The following is a 26555-nucleotide window of genomic DNA, read 5'->3' on the forward strand; positions in this document are numbered from 1 at the left end:
GTGAGAAGAGAAACAATGTAGGCTATTTTGGATCTTGCAGAGGGGAAGCGAGCGGGTGTCATCTCGAATTGGATGAAACATTGGTTTAAGCACCCGCGACATTCCAAGGGGTCTCCAGAATATCGGTTGGGTGACGGGAGTCGGGGTTCGGAAGACGAAGCACCTACTGGTGGTTCAGTGGGAGGAATCAAGGGAGTGGGAGCGGAAATGTTCTGCACCTGGACCGTAAGTAAGGAATCTAACATCCTGTTGCAGTGAATCCATGCGGCGGCTGGACTGATCCAAAAATTTCTCCAACTTGGAAAACATGGTGGCATGAGACGCTAGGATGTTTCCCACCTCAGAGGGGTCTATGTCTGTGGGGCTGAGCATACTGTCACGCTGTGCCCACCACAAACTAGACGAGACCCTCGGTACTGAGGTGGGAATAGAGAAAACACCACCGACAGGCACGGGGATCCGGTCTGGAGTGTGCGTAGTTGCTTGCGCCGGGTCAGGAGCAGGGAGGGTAGAGGAGTAGTGAATACTTGCTGAGGTGAGGGTGGAAGAAGTCCGGAACGTTGGAGGTACTAGTCGCTGGGGTTGGTGCAGTAGAAGGTAGAATGGTCGAGGTCCGAGAGCCGAGTTCAGGATAGGAGAGAAATTTTTGGAGTGCAGCTAGGTAAAAAGGAACCATCAACATACATATAAGATTTATAATTGTTTCACAAGCAGAACATACATTTATGAATCAACTGTATTGTACGGCGTATTAAAATGTACAGGCAGGAACCCTTTCCTGTCCCGAATCCTTTAACATGTAAATATGTTAGGGGTGGATGAGCTGAGGGATTTTTCATCTCCGGGCTTCAGAGGCACCCTGCAGAGTTGGTGCCTCAGTGTCTATGAGAAGCCTGGAGTTGAAAAGCCTCAGAGATACTAGGTGTTAGGATGGCCTGGATATTGTAAGTACCAGATACCGGTGGGAAGTATGGGCACTTCACACTTGGTAGCCAAACCCCAGACTTACTGTCTCCAGGTAAGGGATTGGACCCGGTATGCTAAGGAGCTCATGTGTGAGGTTAGCACATTATCCGTGCAAACCAGGAGGCAACTTCTGCCCTCATTTCAAGGTACTGGCAAGTCGGGGGTAGGTGGGAGAAATGTTCCCACGGGCGGGATTGTTTGTGCATGTTAGGTATAGGACCCTTAATCCTACAAAAATGCCTGCTGGCCAGTCCCTAGCAGATTCATCTAAGATTTTACCAGGAAACGTCCAAGGTTTAGCATCAGCGGTTCCGGAGTGTGAAGGGTTAACCTACATCGCAACGAAGATTTACACCCTCTTCTGGAATTCGTTAGAGCTAAGGGTTCCCTAACGAACCCTGTAAGGACTGAACAAACTTTTTCCTTTTGGCGGAGATATAGGGGTGGCAACTTGTGCCCCTAGCCAGGAATTGTTGCACGGATCTGTTTGCACACCTACTGCACCGACACACTTTATTCGAGCAAATACCCGGTATGTACCTGGCAGATACCTGGAATGCGCCGCTCCTCACCTCTGACAAGCCCCGTTGCATTTGCCTTCCCAGCCTGGGTTCATGCCTGGCTGATGGGCGGCTGATCTGTTAAATGATAATGATTAGGATTTAATAGGCTGCAATGCTTCGCGTGTCTACCAGATGGCATAAATTCATGAATTGTAATGCAGTTTATATATATATACTGTGCAGTATTGCAGCCAGCGGGAATAAAATGCTTCAATCCCTGCTTGGAAAATAACTCAATGTACTCGGGCAGAAAACAGTCACAAACCTCAATACACCCGGGTATACCCGAATTCGTGGGACTAGCCAAGCTCGAATAAAGTGTGTCGCCAGTGTACTTGCATGCATGCAGGGGTTCCCAGAGACTTGTTTTGTTCCAAGGACATTTGATTTTGTTTCCCCATCCCAGTAAGTGTTTTATTGTGTGTATTGTGAAGATTCTGTGTGTTTGTCTGAAAAAAAATAAATTACAATTTATTTTACTCAACTTGTGAGCTCAGCGCAGAATCCCGGTATTAAGGTGTGCATACGAACTGGTCTCCCGTGCCACCCGCCCCTACATATCGCACACATAGGGGAGAAGGACTGGGCCCCGCCCCTACATATCGCACACATAGGGGAGAAGGACTGGGCCCCGCCCCTACATATCTCACACATAGGGGAGAAGGACTGGGCCCCGCCCCTACATATCTCACATATAGGGGAGTAGGACTGGGGTCCCGCCCCTACATATCTCACACATAGGGGAATAGGACTGGGCCCCGCCCCTACATATCTCACACATAGGAGAGTAGGACTGGGCCCCGCCCCTACATATCGCACACATAGGAGAGAAGGACTGGGCCCCGCCCCTACATATCTCACACATAGGAGAGTAAGACTGGGCCCCGCCCCTACATATCTCACACATAGGAGAGTAGGACTGGGCCCCCGCCCCTACATATCTCACACATAGGGGAGTAGGACTGGGGCCCCGCCCCTACATATCGCACACATACGGGAGTAGGACTGGGCCCCCGCCCCTACATATCTCACACATAGGGGAGTAGGACTGGGCCCCCGCCCCTACATATCTCACACATAGGAGTAGGACTGAGCCCCCGCCCCTACATATCTCACACATAGGGGAGTAGGACTGGGCCCCGCCCCTACATATCTCACACATAGGAGTAGGACTGGGCCCCGCCCCTACATATCTCACACATAGGGGAGTAGGACTGGGCCCCGCCCCTACATATCGCACACATTCGGGAGTAGGACTGGGGCCCGCCCCTACATATCTCACACATAGGGGAGTAGGACTGGGCCCCGCCCCTACATATCTCACACATAGGGGAGGACTGGGCCCCGCCCCTACATATCTCACACATAGGGGAGTAGGACTGGGCCCCCGCCCCTACATATCTCACACATAGAGGAGTAGGACTGGGGCCCCGCCCCTATATATCTCACACATAGGGGAGTAGGACTGGGCCCCGCCCCTACATATCGCACACATAGGGGAGTAGGACTGGGCCCCGCCCCTACATATCTCACACATAGGAGAGTAAGACTGGGCCCCGCCCCTACATATCTCACACATAGGGGAGTAAGACTGGGCCCCGCCCCTACATATCTCACACATAGGGGAGTAGGACTGGGCCCCCGCCCCTACATATCTCACACATAGGGGAGTAGGACTGGGCCCCGCCCCTACATATCTCACACAAAGGGGAGTAGGACTGGGCCCCGCCCCTACATATCGCACACATAGGGGAGTAGGACTGGGCCCCGCCCCTACATATCGCACACATAGGGGAGTAGGACTGGGCCCCGCCCCTACATATCTCACACATAGGGGAGTAAGACTGGGCCCGACCCTACATATCTCACACATAGGGGAGTAGGACTGGGCCCCGCCCCTACATATCTCACACATACGGGAGTAGGACTGGAGCCCCGCCCCTACATATCTCACACATAGGGGAGTAGGACTGGGCCCCGCCCCTACATATCGCACACATAGGGGAGTAGGACTGGGCCCCGCCCCTACATATCTCACACATAGGGGAGTAAGACTGGGCCCGACCCTACATATCTCACACATAGGGGAGTAGGACTGGGCCCCGTACCTACATATCTCACACATAGGAGAGTAGGACTGGGCCCCGCCCCTACATATCTCACACATACGGGAGTAGGACTGGAGCCCCGCCCCTACATATCTCACACATAGGAGAGTAGGACTGGGCCCCGCCCCTACATATCTCACACATAGGAGAGTAGGACTGGGCCCCGCCCCTACATATCTCACACATAGGGGAGTAAGACTGGGCCCCGACCCTACATATCTCACACATAGGGGAGTAGGACTGGGCCCCGCCCCTTCATATCTCACACATAGGAGAGTAGGACTGGGCCCCGCCCCTACATATCTCACACATAGGGGAGTAAGACTGGGCCCCGCCCCTACATATCTCACACATAGGAGAGTAGGACTGGGCCCCCGCCCCTACATATCTCACACATAGGAGAGTAGGACTGGGGCCCCGCCCCTACATATCTCACACATAGGGGAGAAGGACTGGGCCCCGCCCCTACATATCGCACACATACGGGAGTAGGACTGGGCCCCGCCCCTACATATCGCACACATAGGGGAGTAGGACTGGGCCCCGCCCCTACATATCGCACACATTCGGGAGTAGGACTGGGCCCCCGCCCCTACATATCTCAAACATAGGGGAGTAGGACTGGGGCCCCGCCCCTACATATCTCACACATAGGGGAGTAGGACTGGGCCCCGCCCCTACATATCACACACATAGGGGAGTAGGACTGGGGTCCTGCCCCTACATATCGCACACATAGGGGAGTAGGACTGGGCCCCGCCCCTACATATCTCACACATAGGGGAGTAAGACTGGGCCCCGCCCCTACATATCGCACACATAGGGGAGTAGGACTGGGGCCCCGCCCCTACATATCTCACACATAGGAGAGTAGGACTGGGGCCCCGCCCCTACATATCTCACACATAGGGGAGTAGGACTGGGCCCCGCCCCTACATATCTCACACATAGGGGAGTAGGACTGGGCCCCGGCCCTACATATCTCACACATAGGGGAGTAGGACTGGGCCCCCACCCCTACATATCTCACACATAGGGGAGTAGGACTGGGCCCCGCCCCTACATATCGCACACATAGGGGAGAAGGACTGGGCCCCGCCCCTACATATCGCACACATAGAGGAGAAGGACTGGGCCCCGCCCCTACATATCTCACACATAGGGGAGAAGGACTGGGCCCCGCCCCTACATATCTCACATATAGGGGAGTAGGACTGGGGTCCCGCCCCTACATATCTCACACATAGGGGAATAGGACTGGGCCCCGCCCCTACATATCTCACACATAGGAGAGTAGGACTGGGCCCCGCCCCTACATATCGCACACATAGGAGAGAAGGACTGGGCCCCGCCCCTACATATCTCACACATAGGAGAGTAAGACTGGGCCCCGCCCCTACATATCTCACACATAGGAGAGTAGGACTGGGCCCCGCCCCTACATATCGCACACATAGGAGAGAAGGACTGGGCCCCGCCCCTACATATCTCACACATAGGAGAGTAAGACTGGGCCCCGCCCCTACATATCTCACACATAGGAGAGTAGGACTGGGCCCCGCCCCTACATATCTCACACATAGGAGTAGGACTGGGCCCCGCCCCTACATATCTCACACATAGGGGAGTAGGACTGGGCCCCGCCCCTACATATCGCACACATTCGGGAGTAGGACTGGGGCCCGCCCCTACATATCTCACACATAGGGGAGTAGGACTGGGCCCCGCCCCTACATATCTCACACATAGGGGAGGACTGGGCCCCGCCCCTACATATCTCACACATAGGGGAGTAGGACTGGGCCCCCGCCCCTACATATCTCACACATAGAGGAGTAGGACTGGGGCCCCGCCCCTATATATCTCACACATAGGGGAGTAGGACTGGGCCCCGCCCCTACATATCGCACACATAGGGGAGTAGGACTGGGCCCCGCCCCTACATATCTCACACATAGGAGAGTAAGACTGGGCCCCGCCCCTACATATCTCACACATAGGGGAGTAAGACTGGGCCCCGCCCCTACATATCTCACACATAGGGGAGTAGGACTGGGCCCCCGCCCCTACATATCTCACACATAGGGGAGTAGGACTGGGCCCCGCCCCTACATATCTCACACAAAGGGGAGTAGGACTGGGCCCCGCCCCTACATATCGCACACATAGGGGAGTAGGACTGGGCCCCGCCCCTACATATCGCACACATAGGGGAGTAGGACTGGGCCCCGCCCCTACATATCTCACACATAGGGGAGTAAGACTGGGCCCGACCCTACATATCTCACACATAGGGGAGTAGGACTGGGCCCCGCCCCTACATATCTCACACATACGGGAGTAGGACTGGAGCCCCGCCCCTACATATCTCACACATAGGGGAGTAGGACTGGGCCCCGCCCCTACATATCGCACACATAGGGGAGTAGGACTGGGCCCCGCCCCTACATATCTCACACATAGGGGAGTAAGACTGGGCCCGACCCTACATATCTCACACATAGGGGAGTAGGACTGGGCCCCGTACCTACATATCTCACACATAGGAGAGTAGGACTGGGCCCCGCCCCTACATATCTCACACATACGGGAGTAGGACTGGAGCCCCGCCCCTACATATCTCACACATAGGAGAGTAGGACTGGGCCCCGCCCCTACATATCTCACACATAGGAGAGTAGGACTGGGCCCCGCCCCTACATATCTCACACATAGGGGAGTAAGACTGGGCCCCGACCCTACATATCTCACACATAGGGGAGTAGGACTGGGCCCCGCCCCTTCATATCTCACACATAGGAGAGTAGGACTGGGCCCCGCCCCTACATATCTCACACATAGGGGAGTAAGACTGGGCCCCGCCCCTACATATCTCACACATAGGAGAGTAGGACTGGGCCCCCGCCCCTACATATCTCACACATAGGAGAGTAGGACTGGGGCCCCGCCCCTACATATCTCACACATAGGGGAGAAGGACTGGGCCCCGCCCCTACATATCGCACACATACGGGAGTAGGACTGGGCCCCGCCCCTACATATCGCACACATAGGGGAGTAGGACTGGGCCCCGCCCCTACATATCGCACACATTCGGGAGTAGGACTGGGCCCCCGCCCCTACATATCTCAAACATAGGGGAGTAGGACTAGGGCCCCGCCCCTACATATCTCACACATAGGGGAGTAGGACTGGGCCCCGCCCCTACATATCACACACATAGGGGAGTAGGACTGGGGTCCTGCCCCTACATATCGCACACATAGGGGAGTAGGACTGGGCCCCGCCCCTACATATCTCACACATAGGGGAGTAAGACTGGGCCCCGCCCCTACATATCGCACACATAGGGGAGTAGGACTGGGGCCCCGCCCCTACATATCTCACACATAGGAGAGTAGGACTGGGGCCCCGCCCCTACATATCTCACACATAGGGGAGTAGGACTGGGCCCCGCCCCTACATATCTCACACATAGGGGAGTAGGACTGGGCCCCGGCCCTACATATCTCACACATAGGGGAGTAGGACTGGGCCCCCACCCCTACATATCTCACACATAGGGGAGTAGGACTGGGCCCCGCCCCTACATATCGCACACATAGGGGAGAAGGACTGGGCCCCGCCCCTACATATCGCACACATAGAGGAGAAGGACTGGGCCCCGCCCCTACATATCTCACACATAGGGGAGAAGGACTGGGCCCCGCCCCTACATATCTCACATATAGGGGAGTAGGACTGGGGTCCCGCCCCTACATATCTCACACATAGGGGAATAGGACTGGGCCCCGCCCCTACATATCTCACACATAGGAGAGTAGGACTGGGCCCCGCCCCTACATATCGCACACATAGGAGAGAAGGACTGGGCCCCGCCCCTACATATCTCACACATAGGAGAGTAAGACTGGGCCCCGCCCCTACATATCTCACACATAGGAGAGTAGGACTGGGCCCCCGCCCCTACATATCTCACACATAGGGGAGTAGGACTGGGGCCCCGCCCCTACATATCGCACACATACGGGAGTAGGACTGGGCCCCCGCCCCTACATATCTCACACATAGGGGAGTAGGACTGGGCCCCCGCCCCTACATATCTCACACATAGGAGTAGGACTGAGCCCCCGCCCCTACATATCTCACACATAGGGGAGTAGGACTGGGCCCCGCCCCTACATATCTCACACATAGGAGAGTAGGACTGGGCCCCCGCCCCTACATATCTCACACATAGGGGAGTAGGACTGGGCCCCGCCCCTACATATCTCACACATAGGGGAGTAGGACTGGGCCCCGCCCCTACATATCGCACACATACGGGAGTAGGACTGGGCCCCCGCCCCTACATATCTCACACATAGGGGAGTAGGACTGGGCCCCCGCCCCTACATATCTCACACATAGGAGTAGGACTGGGCCCCGCCCCTACATATCTCACACATAGGGGAGTAGGACTGGGCCCCGCCCCTACATATCTCACACATAGGGGAGTAGGACTGGGCCCCGCCCCTACATATCGCACACATTCGGGAGTAGGACTGGGGCCCGCCCCTACATATCTCACACATAGGGGAGTAGGACTGGGCCCCGCCCCTACATATCTCACACATAGGGGAGGACTGGGCCCCGCCCCTACATATCTCACACATAGGAGAGTAGGACTGGGCCCCCGCCCCTACATATCTCACACATAGAGGAGTAGGACTGGGGCCCCGCCCCTACATATCTCACACATAGGGGAGTAGGACTGGGCCCCGCCCCTACATATCGCACACATAGGAGAGTAAGACTGGGCCCCGCCCCTACATATCTCACACATAGGGGAGTAGGACTGGGCCCCGCCCCTACATATCGCACACATTCGGGAGTAGGACTGGGGCCCGCCCCTACATATCTCACACATAGGGGAGTAGGACTGGGCCCCGCCCCTACATATCTCACACATAGGGGAGGACTGGGCCCCGCCCCTACATATCTCACACATAGGAGAGTAGGACTGGGCCCCCGCCCCTACATATCTCACACATAGAGGAGTAGGACTGGGGCCCCGCCCCTACATATCTCACACATAGGGGAGTAGGACTGGGCCCCGCCCCTACATATCGCACACATAGGAGAGTAAGACTGGGCCCCGCCCCTACATATCTCACACATAGGGGAGTAAGACTGGGCCCCGCCCCTACATATCTCACACATAGGGGAGTAGGACTGGGCCCCCGCCCCTACATATCTTACACATAGGGGAGTAGGACTGGGGCCCCGCCCCTACATATCTCACACATAGGGGAGTATGACTGGGCCCCCGCCCCTACATATCTCACACATAGGGGAGTAGGACTGGGCCCCGCCCCTACATATCTCACACAAAGGGGAGTAGGACTGGGCCCCGCCCCTACATATCGCACACATAGGGGAGTAGGACTGGGCCCCGCCCCTACATATCGCACACATAGGGGAGTAGGACTGGGCCCCGCCCCTACATATCTCACACATAGGGGAGTAAGACTGGGCCCGACCCTACATATCTCACACATAGGGGAGTAGGACTGGGCCCCGCCCCTACATATCTCACACATACGGGAGTAGGACTGGAGCCCCGCCCCTACATATCTCACACATAGGGGAGTAGGACTGGGCCCCGCCCCTACATATCGCACACATAGGGGAGTAGGACTGGGCCCCGCCCCTACATATCTCACACATAGGGGAGTAAGACTGGGCCCGACCCTACATATCTCACACATAGGGGAGTAGGACTGGGCCCCGTACCTACATATCTCACACATAGGAGAGTAGGACTGGGCCCCGCCCCTACATATCTCACACATACGGGAGTAGGACTGGAGCCCCGCCCCTACATATCTCACACATAGGAGAGTAGGACTGGGCCCCGCCCCTACATATCTCACACATAGGAGAGTAGGACTGGGCCCCGCCCCTACATATCTCACACATAGGGGAGTAAGACTGGGCCCCGACCCTACATATCTCACACATAGGGGAGTAGGACTGGGCCCCGCCCCTACATATCTCACACATAGGAGAGTAGGACTGGGCCCCGCCCCTACATATCTCACACATAGGGGAGTAAGACTGGGCCCCGCCCCTACATATCTCACACATAGGAGAGTAGGACTGGGCCCCCGCCCCTACATATCTCACACATAGGAGAGTAGGACTGGGGCCCCGCCCCTACATATCTCACACATAGGGGAGAAGGACTGGGCCCCGCCCCTACATATCGCACACATACGGGAGTAGGACTGGGCCCCGCCCCTACATATCGCACACATAGGGGAGTAGGACTGGGCCCCGCCCCTACATATCGCACACATTCGGGAGTAGGACTGGGCCCCCGCCCCTACATATCTCAAACATAGGGGAGTAGGACTGGGGCCCCGCCCCTACATATCTCACACATAGGGGAGTAGGACTGGGCCCCGCCCCTACATATCACACACATAGGGGAGTAGGACTGGGGTCCTGCCCCTACATATCGCACACATAGGGGAGTAGGACTGGGCCCCGCCCCTACATATCTCACACATAGGGGAGTAAGACTGGGCCCCGCCCCTACATATCGCACACATAGGGGAGTAGGACTGGGGCCCCGCCCCTACATATCTCACACATAGGAGAGTAGGACTGGGGCCCCGCCCCTACATATCTCACACATAGGGGAGTAGGACTGGGCCCCGCCCCTACATATCTCACACATAGGGGAGTAGGACTGGGCCCCGGCCCTACATATCTCACACATAGGGGAGTAGGACTGGGCCCCCACCCCTACATATCTCACACATAGGGGAGTAGGACTGGGCCCCGCCCCTACATATCTCACACATAGGGGAGTAGGACTGGGCCCCGGCCCTACATATCTCACACATAGGGGAGTAGGACTGGGCCCCCACCCCTACATATCTCACACATAGGAGAGTAGGACTGGGCCCCGCCCCTACACATCTCACACATAGGGGAGTAGGACTGGGCCCCGCCCCTACATATCGCACACATAGGGGAGTAGGACTGGGCCCCGCCCCTACATATCTCACACATAGGAGAGTAGGACTGGGCCCCGCCCCTACATATCTCACACATAGGGGAGGAGGACTGGGCCCCCGCCCCTACATATCTCACACATAGGAGAGTAGGACTGGGGCCCGCCCCTACATATCGCACACATAGGGGAGTAGGACTGGGGCCCCCGCCCCTACATATCGCACACATAGGGGAGTAGGACTGGGCCCCGCCCCTACATATCTCACACATAGGAGAGTAGGACTGGGCCCCGCCCCTACATATCTCACACATAGGAGAATAGGACTGGGCCCCGCCCCTACATATCTCACACATAGGGGAGTAGGACTGGGGCCCCGCCCCTACATATCTCACACATAGGGGAGTAAGACTGGGCCCCGCCCCTACATATCGCACACATAGGGGAGTAGGACTGGGGCCCCGCCCCTACATATCTCACACATAGGGGAGTAGGACTGGGCCCCGCCCCTACATATCTCACACATAGGGGAGTAGGACTGGGCCCCCGCCCCTACATATCTCACACATAGGAGTAGGACTGGGCCCCGCCCCTACATATCTCACACATAGGGGAGTAGGACTGGGCCCCGCCCCTACATATCTCACACATAGGGGAGTAGGACTGGGCCCCGCCCCTACATATCGCACACATTCGGGAGTAGGACTGGGGCCCGCCCCTACATATCTCACACATAGGGGAGTAGGACTGGGCCCCGCCCCTACATATCTCACACATAGGGGAGTAGGACTGGGCCCCCGCCCCTACATATCTCACACATAGAGGAGTAGGACTGGGGCCCCGCCCCTACATATCTCACACATAGGGGAGTAGGACTGGGCCCCGCCCCTACATATCGCACACATAGGGGAGTAGGACTGGGCCCCGCCCCTACATATCTCACACATAGGAGAGTAAGACTGGGCCCCGCCCCTACATATCTCACACATAGGGGAGTAAGACTGGGCCCCGCCCCTACATATCTCACACATAGGGGAGTAGGACTGGGCCCCCGCCCCTACATATCTTACACATAGGGGAGTAGGACTGGGGCCCCGCCCCTACATATCTCACACATAGGGGAGTAGGACTGGGCCCCCGCCCCTACATATCTCACACATAGGGGAGTAGGACTGGGCCCCGCCCCTACATATCTCACACAAAGGGGAGTAGGACTGGGCCCCGCCCCTACATATCGCACACATAGGGGAGTAGGACTGGGCCCCGCCCCTACATATCGCACACATAGGGGAGTAGGACTGGGCCCCGCCCCTACATATCTCACACATAGGGGAGTAAGACTGGGCCCGACCCTACATATCTCACACATAGGGGAGTAGGACTGGGCCCCGCCCCTACATATCTCACACATACGGGAGTAGGACTGGAGCCCCGCCCCTACATATCTCACACATAGGGGAGTAGGACTGGGCCCCGCCCCTACATATCGCACACATAGGGGAGTAGGACTGGGCCCCGCCCCTACATATCTCACACATAGGGGAGTAAGACTGGGCCCGACCCTACATATCTCACACATAGGGGAGTAGGACTGGGCCCCGTACCTACATATCTCACACATAGGAGAGTAGGACTGGGCCCCGCCCCTACATATCTCACACATACGGGAGTAGGACTGGAGCCCCGCCCCTACATATCTCACACATAGGAGAGTAGGACTGGGCCCCGCCCCTACATATCTCACACATAGGAGAGTAGGACTGGGCCCCGCCCCTACATATCTCACACATAGGGGAGTAAGACTGGGCCCCGACCCTACATATCTCACACATAGGGGAGTAGGACTGGGCCCCGCCCCTACATATCTCACACATAGGAGAGTAGGACTGGGCCCCGCCCTTACATATCTCACACATAGGGGAGAAAGACTGGGCCCCGCCCCTACATATCTCACACATAGGAGAGTAGGACTGGGCCCCCGCCCCTACATATCTCACACATAGGAGAGTAGGACTGGGGCCCCGCCCCTACATATCTCACACATAGGGGAGAAGGACTGGGCCCCGCCCCTACATATCGCACACATACGGGAGTAGGACTGGGCCCCGCCCCTACATATCGCACACATAGGGGAGTAGGACTGGGCCCCGCCCCTACATATCGCACACATTCGGGAGTAGGACTGGGCCCCCGCCCCTACATATCTCAAACATAGGGGAGTAGGACTGGGGCCCCGCCCCTACATATCTCACACATAGGGGAGTAGGACTGGGCCCCGCCCCTACATATCACACACATAGGGGAGTAGGACTGGGGTCCTGCCCCTACATATCGCACACATAGGGGAGTAGGACTGGGCCCCGCCCCTACATATCTCACACATAGGGGAGTAAGACTGGGCCCCGCCCCTACATATCGCACACATAGGGGAGTAGGACTGGGGCCCCGCCCCTACATATCTCACACATAGGAGAGTAGGACTGGGGCCCCGCCCCTACATATCTCACACATAGGGGAGTAGGACTGGGCCCCGCCCCTACATATCTCACACATAGGGGAGTAGGACTGGGCCCCGGCCCTACATATCTCACACATAGGGGAGTAGGACTGGGCCCCCACCCCTACATATCTCACACATAGGGGAGTAGGACTGGGCCCCGCCCCTACATATCTCACACATAGGGGAGTAGGACTGGGCCCCGGCCCTACATATCTCACACATAGGGGAGTAGGACTGGGCCCCCACCCCTACATATCTCACACATAGGAGAGTAGGACTGGGCCCCGCCCCTACACATCTCACACATAGGGGAGTAGGACTGGGCCCCGCCCCTACATATCGCACACATAGGGGAGTAGGACTGGGCCCCGCCCCTACATATCTCACACATAGGAGAGTAGGACTGGGCCCCGCCCCTACATATCTCACACATAGGGGAGGAGGACTGGGCCCCCGCCCCTACATATCTCACACATAGGAGAGTAGGACTGGGGCCCGCCCCTACATATCGCACACATAGGGGAGTAGGACTGGGGCCCCCGCCCCTACATATCGCACACATAGGGGAGTAGGACTGGGCCCCGCCCCTACATATCTCACACATAGGAGAGTAGGACTGGGCCCCGCCCCTACATATCTCACACATAGGAGAATAGGACTGGGCCCCGCCCCTACATATCTCACACATAGGGGAGTAGGACTGGGGCCCCGCCCCTACATATCTCACACATAGGGGAGTAAGACTGGGCCCCGCCCCTACATATCGCACACATAGGGGAGTAGGACTGGGGCCCCGCCCCTACATATCTCACACATAGGGGAGTAGGACTGGGCCCCGCCCCTACATATCTCACACATAGGGGAGTAAGACTAGGCCCCGCCCCTACATATCTCACACATAGGGGAGTAGGACTGGGCCCCGGCCCTACACATCTCACACATAGGGGAGTAGGACTGGGCCCCGCCCCTACATATCTCACACATAGGAGAGTAGGACTGGGCCCCGCCCCTACATATCTCACACATAGGAGAGTAGGACTGGGCCCCGCCCCTACATATCTCACACATAGGGGAGTAGGACTGGGGCCCCGCCCCTACATATCGCACACATAGGGGAGTAAGACTGGGCCCCGCCCCTACATATCGCACACATAGGGGAGTAGGACTGGGGCCCCGCGCCTACATATCTCACACATAGGGGAGTAGGACTGGGCCCCAACCCTACATATCTCACACATAGGAGAGTAGGACTGGGGCCCCGCCCCTACATATCTCACACATACGGGAGTAGGACTGGGCCCCGCCCCTACATATCTCACACATAGGGGAGTAGAACTGGGGCCCCGCCCCTACATATCGCACACATAGGGGAGTAGGACTGGGCCCCGCCCCTACATATCTCACACATAGGGGAGTAGGACTGGGCCCCGCCCCTACATATCGCACACATAGGGGAGTAGGACTGGGGCCCCCGCCCCTACATATCTCACACATAGGGGAGTAGGACTGGGGCCCGCCCCTACATATCTCACACATAGGGGAGTAGGACTGGGCCCCGCCCCTACATATCTCACACAAAGGGGAGTAGGACTGGGCCCCGCCCCTACATATCTCACACATAGGGGAGTAGGACTGGGGCCCGCCCCTACATATCTCACACATAGGGGAGTAGGACTGGGCCCCGCCCCTACATATCGCACACATAGGAGAGTAGGACTGGGGCCCCGCCCCTACATATCGCACACATAGGGGAGTAGGACTGGGCCCCGCCCCTACATATCGCACACATAGGGGAGTAGGACTGGGCCCCGCCCCTACATATCTCACACATAGGAGAGTAGGACTGGGCCCCGCCCCTACATATCTCACACATAGGGGAGTAGGACTGGGCCCCGCCCCTACATATCGCACACATAGGGGATTAGGACTGGGCCCCGCCCCTACATATCGCACACATAGGGGAGTAGGACTGGGGCCCCGCCCCTACATATCTCACACATAGGGGAGTAGGACTGGGGCCCCCGCCCCTACATATCTCACACATAGGAGAGTAGGACTGGGCCCCGCCCCTACATATCTCACACATAGGAGAGTAGGACTGGGCCCCGCCCCTACATATCTCACACATAGGGGAGTAGGACTGGGCCCCCGCCCCTACATATCTCACACATAGGAGAGTAGGACTGGGGCCCGCCCCTACATATCGCACACATAGGGGAGTAGGACTGGGCCCCGCCCCTACATATCTCACACATAGGAGAGTAGAACTGGGCCCCGCCCCTACATATCTCACACATAGGGGAGTAGGACTGGGGCCCCGCCCCTACATATCGCACACATACGGGAGTAGGACTGGGCCCCGCCCCTACATATCTCACACATAGGAGAGTAGGACTGGGCCCCGCCCCTACATATCGCAAACATAGGAGTAGGACTGGGACCCCGCCCCTACATATCGCACACATAGGAGTAGGACTGGGCCCGCCCCTACATATCGCACACATAGGGGAGTAGGACTGGGCCCCGCCCCTACATATCGCACACATAGGGGAGTAGGACTGGGCCCCGCCCCTACATATCTCACACATACGGGAGTAGGACTGGGGCCCCCGCCCCTACATATCTCACACATACGGGAGTAGGACTGGGGCCCCCGCCCCTACATATCTCACACATAGGAGTAGGACTGGGCCCGCCCCTACATATCGCACACATAGGGGAGTAGGACTGGGCCCCGCCCCTACATATCTCACACATAGGGGAGTAGGACTGGGGCCCCGCCCCTACATATCGCACACATAGGGGAGTAGGACTGGGCCCCGCCCCTACATATCTCACACATAGGGGAGTAGGACTGGGCCCCCGCCCCTACATATCTCACACATAGGGGAGTAGGACTGGGCCCCACCCCTACATATCTCACACATAGGGGAGTACGACTGGGCCCCGCCCCTACATATCGCACACATAGGGGAGTAGGACTGGGCCCCGCCCCTACATATCTCACACATAGGGGAGTACGACTGGGCCCCGCCCCTACATATCTCACACATAGGGGATTAGGACTGGGGCCCCGGCCCTACATATCGCACACATAGGGGAGTACGACTGGGCCCCGCCCCTACATATCTCACACATAGGGGATTAGGACTGGGGCCCCGCCCCTACATATCGCACACATAGGGGAGTAGGACTGGGCCCCGCCCCTACATATCTCAAACATAGGGGAGTAGGACTGGGGCCCCGCCCCTACATATCGCACACATAGGGGAGTAGGACTGGGCCCCGCCCCTACATATCTCACACATAGGGGAGTAAGACTGGGCCCCGCCCCTACATATCGCACACATAGGGGAGTAGGACTGGGGCCCCGCCCCTACATATCTCACACATAGGAGAGTAGGACTGGGGCCCCGCCCCTACATATCTCACACATAGGGGAGTAGGACTGGGCCCCGCCCCTACATATCTCACACATAGGGGAGTAGGACTGGGCCCCGGCCCTACATATCTCACACATAGGGGAGTAGGACTGGGCCCCCACCCCTACATATCTCACACATAGGGGAGTAGGACTGGGCCCCGCCCCTACATATCTCACACATAGGGGAGTAGGACTGGGCCCCGGCCCTACATATCTCACACATAGGGGAGTAGGACTGGGCCCCCACCCCTACATATCTCACACATAGGAGAGTAGGACTGGGCCCCGCCCCTACACATCTCACACATAGGGGAGTAGGACTGGGCCCCGCCCCTACATATCGCACACATAGGGGAGTAGGACTGGGCCCCGCCCCTACATATCTCACACATAGGAGAGTAGGACTGGGCCCCGCCCCTACATATCTCACACATAGGGGAGGAGGACTGGGCCCCCGCCCCTACATATCTCACACATAGGAGAGTAGGACTGGGGCCCGCCCCTACATATCGCACACATAGGGGAGTAGGACTGGGTCCCCCGCCCCTACATATCGCACACATAGGGGAGTAGGACTGGGCCCCGCCCCTACATATCTCACACATAGGAGAGTAGGACTGGGCCCCGCCCCTACATATCTCACACATAGGAGAATAGGACTGGGCCCCGCCCCTACATATCTCACACATAGGGGAGTAGGACTGGGGCCCCGCCCCTACATATCTCACACATAGGGGAGTAAGACTGGGCCCCGCCCCTACATATCGCACACATAGGGGAGTAGGACTGGGGCCCCGCCCCTACATATCTCACACATAGGGGAGTAAGACTAGGCCCCGCCCCTACATATCTCACACATAGGGGAGTAGGACTGGGCCCCGGCCCTACACATCTCACACATAGGGGAGTAGGACTGGGCCCCGCCCCTACATATCTCACACATAGGAGAGTAGGACTGGGCCCCGCCCCTACATATCTCACACATAGGAGAGTAGGACTGGGCCCCGCCCCTACATATCTCACACATAGGGGAGTAGGACTGGGGCCCCGCCCCTACATATCGCACACATAGGGGAGTAAGACTGGGCCCCGCCCCTACATATCGCACACATAGGGGAGTAGGACTGGGGCCCCGCGCCTACATATCTCACACATAGGGGAGTAGGACTGGGCCCCAACCCTACATATCTCACACATAGGAGAGTAGGACTGGGGCCCCGCCCCTACATATCTCACACATACGGGAGTAGGACTGGGCCCCGCCCCTACATATCTCACACATAGGGGAGTAGAACTGGGGCCCCGCCCCTACATATCACACACATAGGGGAGTAGGACTGGGCCCCGCCCCTACATATCTCACACATAGGGGAGTAGGACTGGGCCCCGCCCCTACATATCGCACACATAGGGGAGTAGGACTGGGGCCCCCGCCCCTACATATCTCACACATAGGGGAGTAGGACTGGGGCCCGCCCCTACATATCTCACACATAGGGGAGTAGGACTGGGCCCCGCCCCTACATATCTCACACATAGGGGAGTAGGACTGGGCCCCGCCCCTACATATCTCACACATAGGGGAGTAGGACTGGGGCCCGCCCCTACATATCTCACACATAGGGGAGTAGGACTGGGCCCCGCCCCTACATATCGCACACATAGGAGAGTAGGACTGGGGCCCCGCCCCTACATATCGCACACATAGGGGAGTAGGACTGGGCCCCGCCCCTACATATCGCACACATAGGGGAGTAGGACTGGGCCCCGCCCCTACATATCTCACACATAGGAGAGTAGGACTGGGCCCCGCCCCTACATATCTCACACATAGGGGAGTAGGACTGGGCCCCGCCCCTACATATCGCACACATAGGGGATTAGGACTGGGCCCCGCCCCTACATATCGCACACATAGGGGAGTAGGACTGGGGCCCCGCCCCTACATATCTCACACATAGGGGAGTAGGACTGGGGCCCCCGCCCCTACATATCTCACACATAGGGGAGTAGGACTGGGCCCCACCCCTACATATCTCACACATAGGAGAGTAGGACTGGGGCCCGCCCCTACATATCGCACACATAGGGGAGTAGGACTGGGCCCCGCCCCTACATATCTCACACATAGGAGAGTAGAACTGGGCCCCGCCCCTACATATCTCACACATAGGGGAGTAGGACTGGGGCCCCGCCCCTACATATCGCACACATACGGGAGTAGGACTGGGCCCCGCCCCTACATATCTCACACATAGGAGAGTAGGACTGGGCCCCGCCCCTACATATCGCAAACATAGGAGTAGGACTGGGACCCCGCCCCTACATATCGCACACATAGGAGTAGGACTGGGCCCGCCCCTACATATCGCACACATAGGGGAGTAGGACTGGGCCCCGCCCCTACATATCGCACACATAGGGGAGTAGGACTGGGCCCCGCCCCTACATATCTCACACATACGGGAGTAGGACTGGGGCCCCCGCCCCTACATATCTCACACATACGGGAGTAGGACTGGGGCCCCCGCCCCTACATATCTCACACATAGGAGTAGGACTGGGCCCGCCCCTACATATCGCACACATAGGGGAGTAGGACTGGGCCCCGCCCCTACATATCTCACACATAGGGGAGTAGGACTGGGGCCCCGCCCCTACATATCGCACACATAGGGGAGTAGGACTGGGCCCCGCCCCTACATATCTCACACATAGGGGAGTAGGACTGGGCCCCCGCCCCTACATATCTCACACATAGGGGAGTAGGACTGGGCCCCACCCCTACATATCTCACACATAGGGGAGTACGACTGGGCCCCGCCCCTACATATCGCACACATAGGGGAGTAGGACTGGGCCCCGCCCCTACATATCTCACACATAGGGGAGTACGACTGGGCCCCGCCCCTACATATCTCACACATAGGGGATTAGGACTGGGGCCCCGGCCCTACATATCGCACACATAGGGGAGTACGACTGGGCCCCGCCCCTACATATCTCACACATAGGGGATTAGGACTGGGGCCCCGCCCCTACATATCGCACACATAGGGGAGTAGGACTGGGCCCCGCCCCTACATATCTCAAACATAGGGGAGTAGGACTGGGGCCCCGCCCCTACATATCGCACACATAGGGGAGTAGGACTGGGCCCCGCCCCTACATATCGCACACATAGGGGAGTAGGACTGGGCCCCGCCCCTACATATCGCACACATAGGGGAGTAGGACTGGGCCCCGCCCCTACATATCGCACACATAGGGGAGTAGGACTGGGCCCCGCCCCTACATATCGCACACATAGGGGAGTAGGACTGGGCCCCGCCCCTACATATCGCACACATAGGGGAGTAGGACTGGGGCCCCGGCCCTACATATCGCACACATAGGGGAGTAGGACTGGGCCCCGTCCCAGCATATGTGTAATCAGTATGGGGAAATAGAGAGGGGTTACAGAAACAGAGGTAGGGTGAATGTGAGAGAGAGAGAGAGAGAGACAAAGAGAGGGTGAGTGTGAGAGAGACAGGTAGGGTGACTGCGAGAGAGACACAAAGGTAGGGTGAGTGCGAGAGAGACAGCGTAGGGTGAGGAATAGAGCGAGTGACCCTAGTGGATCTCTCAGAAACTTCTCACTCACCTGGGCCCAGTCATCACCCAACCATCGTATGTCTGATCAGCAAACCCTGAGTTCTCGATCAGTCCGTCCCCGTCATAATCAAAACGTAACTCCAACTCCATGACCGCCTAAGGGAACGAGAGTGTGAGTGAGTGCTCAGTAGAGAAGTTCTAGAATAATAACAATAAAGGAAGCGCTCTAACTATAGGCAGTCCCAACTTGTATGGAGCTCTACATGAGAGGGACTCAGAATGTGACTGAGTGCTCCACAGAGGAGCTCAACATGAGCGAGAGTGTAAGTCACTGATCACGGAGCAGAGCAACATGTGAGGGAATGAGACCGGAGCTCAACATAAGCGAGAGTGAGAGTCACTGATCATGGAGCAGAGACACATGTGAGGGAATGAGACAAGAGCTCAACATGAGCGAGAGTGTGAGTCACCGATCATGGAGCAGAGACACATGTGAGGGAATGAGACAGGAGCTCAACATGAGTGAGAGTTTGAGTCACTGATCACGGAGCAGAGACACATGTGAGGGAATGAGACAGGAGCTTAACATGAGCGAGAGTGTGAGTCACTGACCATGGAGCAGAGCACCATGTGAGGGAATGAGGAGCTCAACATGAGCGAGGGTGTGAGTCACTGATCACGGAGCAGAGACACATGTGAGGGAATGAGAGAGGAGCTTAACATGAGCGAGAGTGAGAGTCACTGATCATGTAGCAGAGCAACATGTGAGGGAATAAGACAGCTCAACATGAGCGAGAGTGAGAGTCACTGATCATGGAGCAGAGACACATGTGAGGGAATGAGACAGGAGCTTAACATGAGCGAGAGTGTGAGTCACTGATCATGGACCAGAGACACATGTGAGGGAATGAGACAGGAGCTCAACATGAGCAAGAGTGAGAGTCACTGATAATGGAGCAGAGCAACATGTGAGGGAATGAGACAGTACTCAACATGAGCGAGAGTGTGAGTTACTGATCATGGAGCAGAGACACATGTGAGGGAATGAGACAGGAGCTCAACATGAGCGAGAGTGTGAGTCAATGATCATGGAGCAGAGACACATGTGAGGGAATGAGACAGGAGCTTAACATGAGCAAGAGTGTGAGTCACTGATCATGGAGCAGAGCAACATGTGAGGGAATGAGGAGCTCAACATGAGCGAGAGTGTGAGTCACTGATCATGGAGCAGAGACACGAGAGAATGAGAGAGGAGCTCAACATGAGCGAGAGTGTGAGTCAGTGATCATGGAGCAGAGATCATGTGAGGGAATGAGACAGGAGCTCAACATGAGCGAGAGTGTGAGTCACTGATCATGGAGCAGAGCAACATGTGAGGGAATGAGACAGGAGCTCAACATGAGCAAGAGTGAGAGTCACTGATAATGGAGCAGAGCAACATGTGAGGGAATGAGACAGTACTCAACATGAGCGAGAGTGTGAGTTACTGATCATGGAGCAGAGACACATGTGAGGGAATGAGACAGGAGCTCAACATGAGCGAGAGTGTGAGTCAATGATCATGGAGCAGAGACACATGTGAGGGAATGAGACAGGAGCTTAACATGAGCAAGAGTGTGAGTCACTGATCATGGAGCAGAGCAACATGTGAGGGAATGAGAGAGGAGCTCAACATGAGCGAGAGTGTGAGTCACTGATCATGGAGCAGAGCAACATGTGAGGGAACGAGACAGGAGCTCAACATGAGCGAGAGTGTGAGTCACTGATCATGGAGCAGAGCAACATGTGAGGGAATGGGACAGGAGCTCAATATGAGCGAGAGTGTGAGTCACTAATCATGGAGCAGAGCAACATGTGAGGGAATGAGAGAGGAGCTTAACATGAGCGAGAGTGTGAGTTACCGATCATGGAGCAGAGCAACATGTGAGGGAATGAGGCAGCTCAACATGAGCGAGAGTGAGAGTCACCGATCATGGAGCAGAGCAACATGTGAGGGAATGAGAGAGGAGCTTAACATGAGCGAGAGTGTGAGTCACTGATCATGGAGCAGAGCAACATGAGGGAATGAGGCAGCTCAACATGAGCGAGAGTGAGAGTCACCGATCATGGAGCAGAGCAACATGTGAGGGAATGAGACAGGAGCTTAACATGAGCAAGAGTGTGAGTCACTGACCATGGAGCAGAGCAACATGTGAGGGAATGAGGAGCTCAACATGAGCGAGAGTGTGAGTCACTGATCATGGAGCAGAGACACGAGAGAATGAGAGAGGAGCTCAACATGAGCGAGAGTGTGAGTCAGTGATCATGGAGCAGAGATCATGTGAGGGAATGAGACAGGAGCTCAACATGAGCGAGAGTGTGAGTCACTGATCATGGAGCAGAGCAACATGTGAGGGAATGAGACAGGAGCTCAACATGAGCAAGAGTGAGAGTCACTGATAATGGAGCAGAGCAACATGTGAGGGAATGAGACAGTACTCAACATGAGCGAGAGTGTGAGTTACTGATCATGGAGCAGAGACACATGTGAGGGAATGAGACAGGAGCTCAACATGAGCGAGAGTGTGAGTCAATGATCATGGAGCAGAGACACATGTGAGGGAATGAGACAGGAGCTTAACATGAGCAAGAGTGTGAGTCACTGATCATGGAGCAGAGCAACATGTGAGGGAATGAGAGAGGAGCTCAACATGAGCGAGAGTGTGAGTCACTGATCATGGAGCAGAGCAACATGTGAGGGAACGAGACAGGAGCTCAACATGAGCGAGAGTGTGAGTCACTGATCATGGAGCAGAGCAACATGTGAGGGAATGGGACAGGAGCTCAATATGAGCGAGAGTGTGAGTCACTAATCATGGAGCAGAGCAACATGTGAGGGAATGAGAGAGGAGCTTAACATGAGCGAGAGTGTGAGTTACCGATCATGGAGCAGAGCAACATGTGAGGGAATGAGGCAGCTCAACATGAGCGAGAGTGAGAGTCACCGATCATGGAGCAGAGCAACATGTGAGGGAATGAGAGAGGAGCTTAACATGAGCGAGAGTGTGAGTCACTGATCATGGAGCAGAGCAACATGTGAGTGAATAAGACAGCTCAACATGAGCGAGAGTGAGAGTCGCTGATCATGGAGCAGAGACACATGTGAGCGAATGAGAGAGGAGCTTAACATGAGCGAGAGTGAGAGTCACTGATCATGGAGCAGAGCAACATGTGAGGGAATAAGACAGCTCAACATGAGCGAGAGTGAGAGTCACTGATCATGGAGCAGAGACACATGTGAGGGAATGAGACAGGAGCTTAACATGAGCGAGAGTGTGAGTCACTGATCATGGACCAGAGACACATGTGAGGGAATGAGACAGGAGCTCAACATGAGCAAGAGTGAGAGTCACTGATAATGGAGCAGAGCAACATGTGAGGGAATGAGACAGTACTCAACATGAGCGAGAGTGTGAGTAACTGATCATGGAGCAGAGACACATGTGAGGGAATGAGACAGGAGCTCAACATGAGCGAGAGTGTGAGTCAATGATCATGGAGCAGAGCAACATGTGAGGGAATGAGACAGGAGCTTAACATGAGCAAGAGTGTGAGTCACTGATCATGGAGCAGAGCAACATGTGAGGGAATGAGAGAGGAGCTCAACATGAGCGAGAGTGTGAGTCAGTGATCATGGAGCAGAGACCATGTGAGGGAATGAGACAGGAGCTCAACATGAGCGAGAGTGTGAGTCACTGATCATGGAGCAGAGCAACATGTGAGGGAATGAGACAGGAGCTCAACATGAGCAAGAGTGAGAGTCACTGATAATGGAGCAGAGCAACATGTGAGGGAATGAGACAGTACTCAACATGAGCGAGAGTGTGAGTTACTGATCATGGAGCAGAGACACATGTGAGGGAATGAGACAGGAGCTCAACATGAGCGAGAGTGTGAATCAATGATCATGGAGCAGAGACACATGTGAGGGAATGAGACAGGAGCTTAACATGAGCAAGAGTGTGAGTTACTGATCATGGAGCAGAGCAACATGTGAGGGAATGAGAGAGCTCAACATGAGCGAGAGTGTGAGTCACTGATCATGGAGCAGAGCAACATGTGAGGGAACGAGACAGGAGCTCAACATGAGCGAGAGTGTGAGTCACTGATCATGGAGCAGAGCAACATGTGAGGGAATGGGACAGGAGCTCAATATGAGCGAGAGTGTGAGTCACTAATCATGGAGCAGAGCAACATGTGAGGGAATGAGAGAGGAGCTTAACATGAGCGAGAGTGTGAGTCACTGATCATGGAGCAGAGCAACATGTGAGGGAATGAGACAGAAGCTCAACATGAGCGAGAGTGTGGGTCACTGATCATGGAGCAGAGCAACATGTGAGGGAACGAGACAGGAGCTCAACATGAGCGAGAGTGTGAGTCACTGATCATGGAGCAGAGCAACATGTGAGGGAATGGGACAGGAGCTCAATATGAGCAAGAGTGTGAGTCACTGATCATGGAGCAGAGCAACATGTGAGGGAATGAGAGAGGAGCTCAACATGAGCGAGAGTGTGAGTCACTGATCATGGAGCAGAGCAACATGTGAGGGAACGAGACAGGAGCTCAACATGAGCGAGAGTGTGAGTCACTGATCATGGAGCAGAGCAACATGTGAGGGAATGGGACAGGAGCTCAATATGAGCGAGAGTGTGAGTCACTAATCATGGAGCAGAGCAACATGTGAGGGAATGAGAGAGGAGCTTAACATGAGCGAGAGTGTGAGTTACCGATCATGGAGCAGAGCAACATGTGAGGGAATGAGACAGCTCAACATGAGCGAGAGTGAGAGTCACCGATCATGGAGCAGAGCAACATGTGAGGGAATGAGAAAGAAGCTTAACATGAGCGAGAGTGTGAGTCACTGATCATGGAGCAGAGCAACATGTGAGGGAATAAGACAGCTCAACATGAGCGAGAGTGAGAGTCACTGATCATGGAGCAGAGACACATGTGAGGGAATAAGACAGCTCAACATGAGCGAGAGTGAGAGTCACTGATCATGGAGCAGAGACACATGTGAGGGAATGAGACAGGAGCTTAACATGAGCGAGAGTGTGAGTCACTGATCATGGACCAGAGACACATGTGAGGGAATGAGACAGGAGCTCAACATGAGCAAGAGTGAGAGTCACTGATAATGGAGCAGAGCAACATGTGAGGGAATGAGACAGTACTCAACATGAGCGAGAGTGTGAGTTACTGATCATGGAGCAGAGACACATGTGAGGGAATGAGACAGGAGCTCAACATGAGCGAGAGTGTGAGTCAATGATCATGGAGCAGAGACACATGTGAGGGAATGAGACAGGAGCTTAACATGAGCAAGAGTGTGAGTCACTGATCATGGAGCAGAGCAACATGTGAGGGAATGAGACAGAAGCTCAACATGAGCGAGAGTGTGAGTCACTGATCATGGAGCAGAGCAACATGTGAGGGAACGAGACAGGAGCTCAACATGAGCGAGAGTGTGAGTCACTGATCATGGAGCAGAGCAACATGTGAGGGAATGGGACAGGAGCTCAATATGAGCGAGAGTGTGAGTCACTAATCATGGAGCAGAGCAACATGTGAGGGAATGAGAGAGGAGCTTAACATGAGCGAGAGTGTGAGTCACCGATCATGGAGCAGAGCAACATGTGAGGGAATGAGACAGCTCAACATGAGCGAGAGTGAGAGTCACCGATCTTGGAGCAGAGCAACATGTGAGGGAATGAGAGAGGAGCTCAACATGAGCGAGAGAGTGAGTCACTGATCATGGAGCAGAGACACATGTGAGGGAATGGGACAGGAGCTCAATATGAGCGAGAGTGTGAGTCACTAATCATGGAGCAGAGCAACATGTGAGGGAATGAGAGAGGAGCTTAACATGAGCGAGAGTGTGAGTCACCGATCATAGAGCAGAGCAACATGTGAGGGAATGAGACAGCTCAACATGAGCGAGAGTGAGAGTCACTCATCATGGAGCAGAGACACATGTGAGGGAATGAGAGAGGAGCTTAACATGAGCGAGAGTGAGAGTCACTGATCATGGAGCAGAGACACATGTGAGGGAATGAGACAGGAGCTTAACATGAGCGAGAGTGTGAGTCACTGATCATGGACCAGAGACACATGAGGGAATGAGACAGGAGCTCAACATGAGCGAGAGTGTGAGTCACTGATCATGGAGCAGAGCAACATGTGAGGGAATGAGACAGGAGCTTAACATAAGCGAGAGTGTGAGTCACTGATCATGGAGCAGAGACACATGTGAGGGAATGAGACAGGAGCTCAACATGAGCGAGAGTGTGAGTCACTGATCATGGAGCAGAGCAACATGTGAGGGAATGAGACAGAAGCTCAACATGAGCGAGAGTGT

At 55.9% G+C, this 26555-nt stretch overlaps 1 protein-coding gene across 3 annotated transcripts in view; it reads right to left on the minus strand.

Moving 5' to 3' along the window:
* GBA2 (glucosylceramidase beta 2) overlaps positions 1-26555 on the minus strand; it is a 364366-nt gene that overhangs the window by 43278 nt on the left and 294533 nt on the right. For all 3 annotated transcript variants that reach the window (XM_075573274.1, XM_075573185.1, XM_075573361.1), the window contains one exon: positions 20208-20314. In XM_075573274.1, coding sequence (XP_075429389.1) covers positions 20208-20314 — 107 coding nt within the window. The remainder of the gene's footprint in view (positions 1-20207; positions 20315-26555) is intronic.

Source organism: Ascaphus truei, chromosome 1 (assembly GCF_040206685.1).
Source record: "Ascaphus truei isolate aAscTru1 chromosome 1, aAscTru1.hap1, whole genome shotgun sequence".
Taxonomy (NCBI): Eukaryota; Metazoa; Chordata; class Amphibia; order Anura; family Ascaphidae; genus Ascaphus; species Ascaphus truei.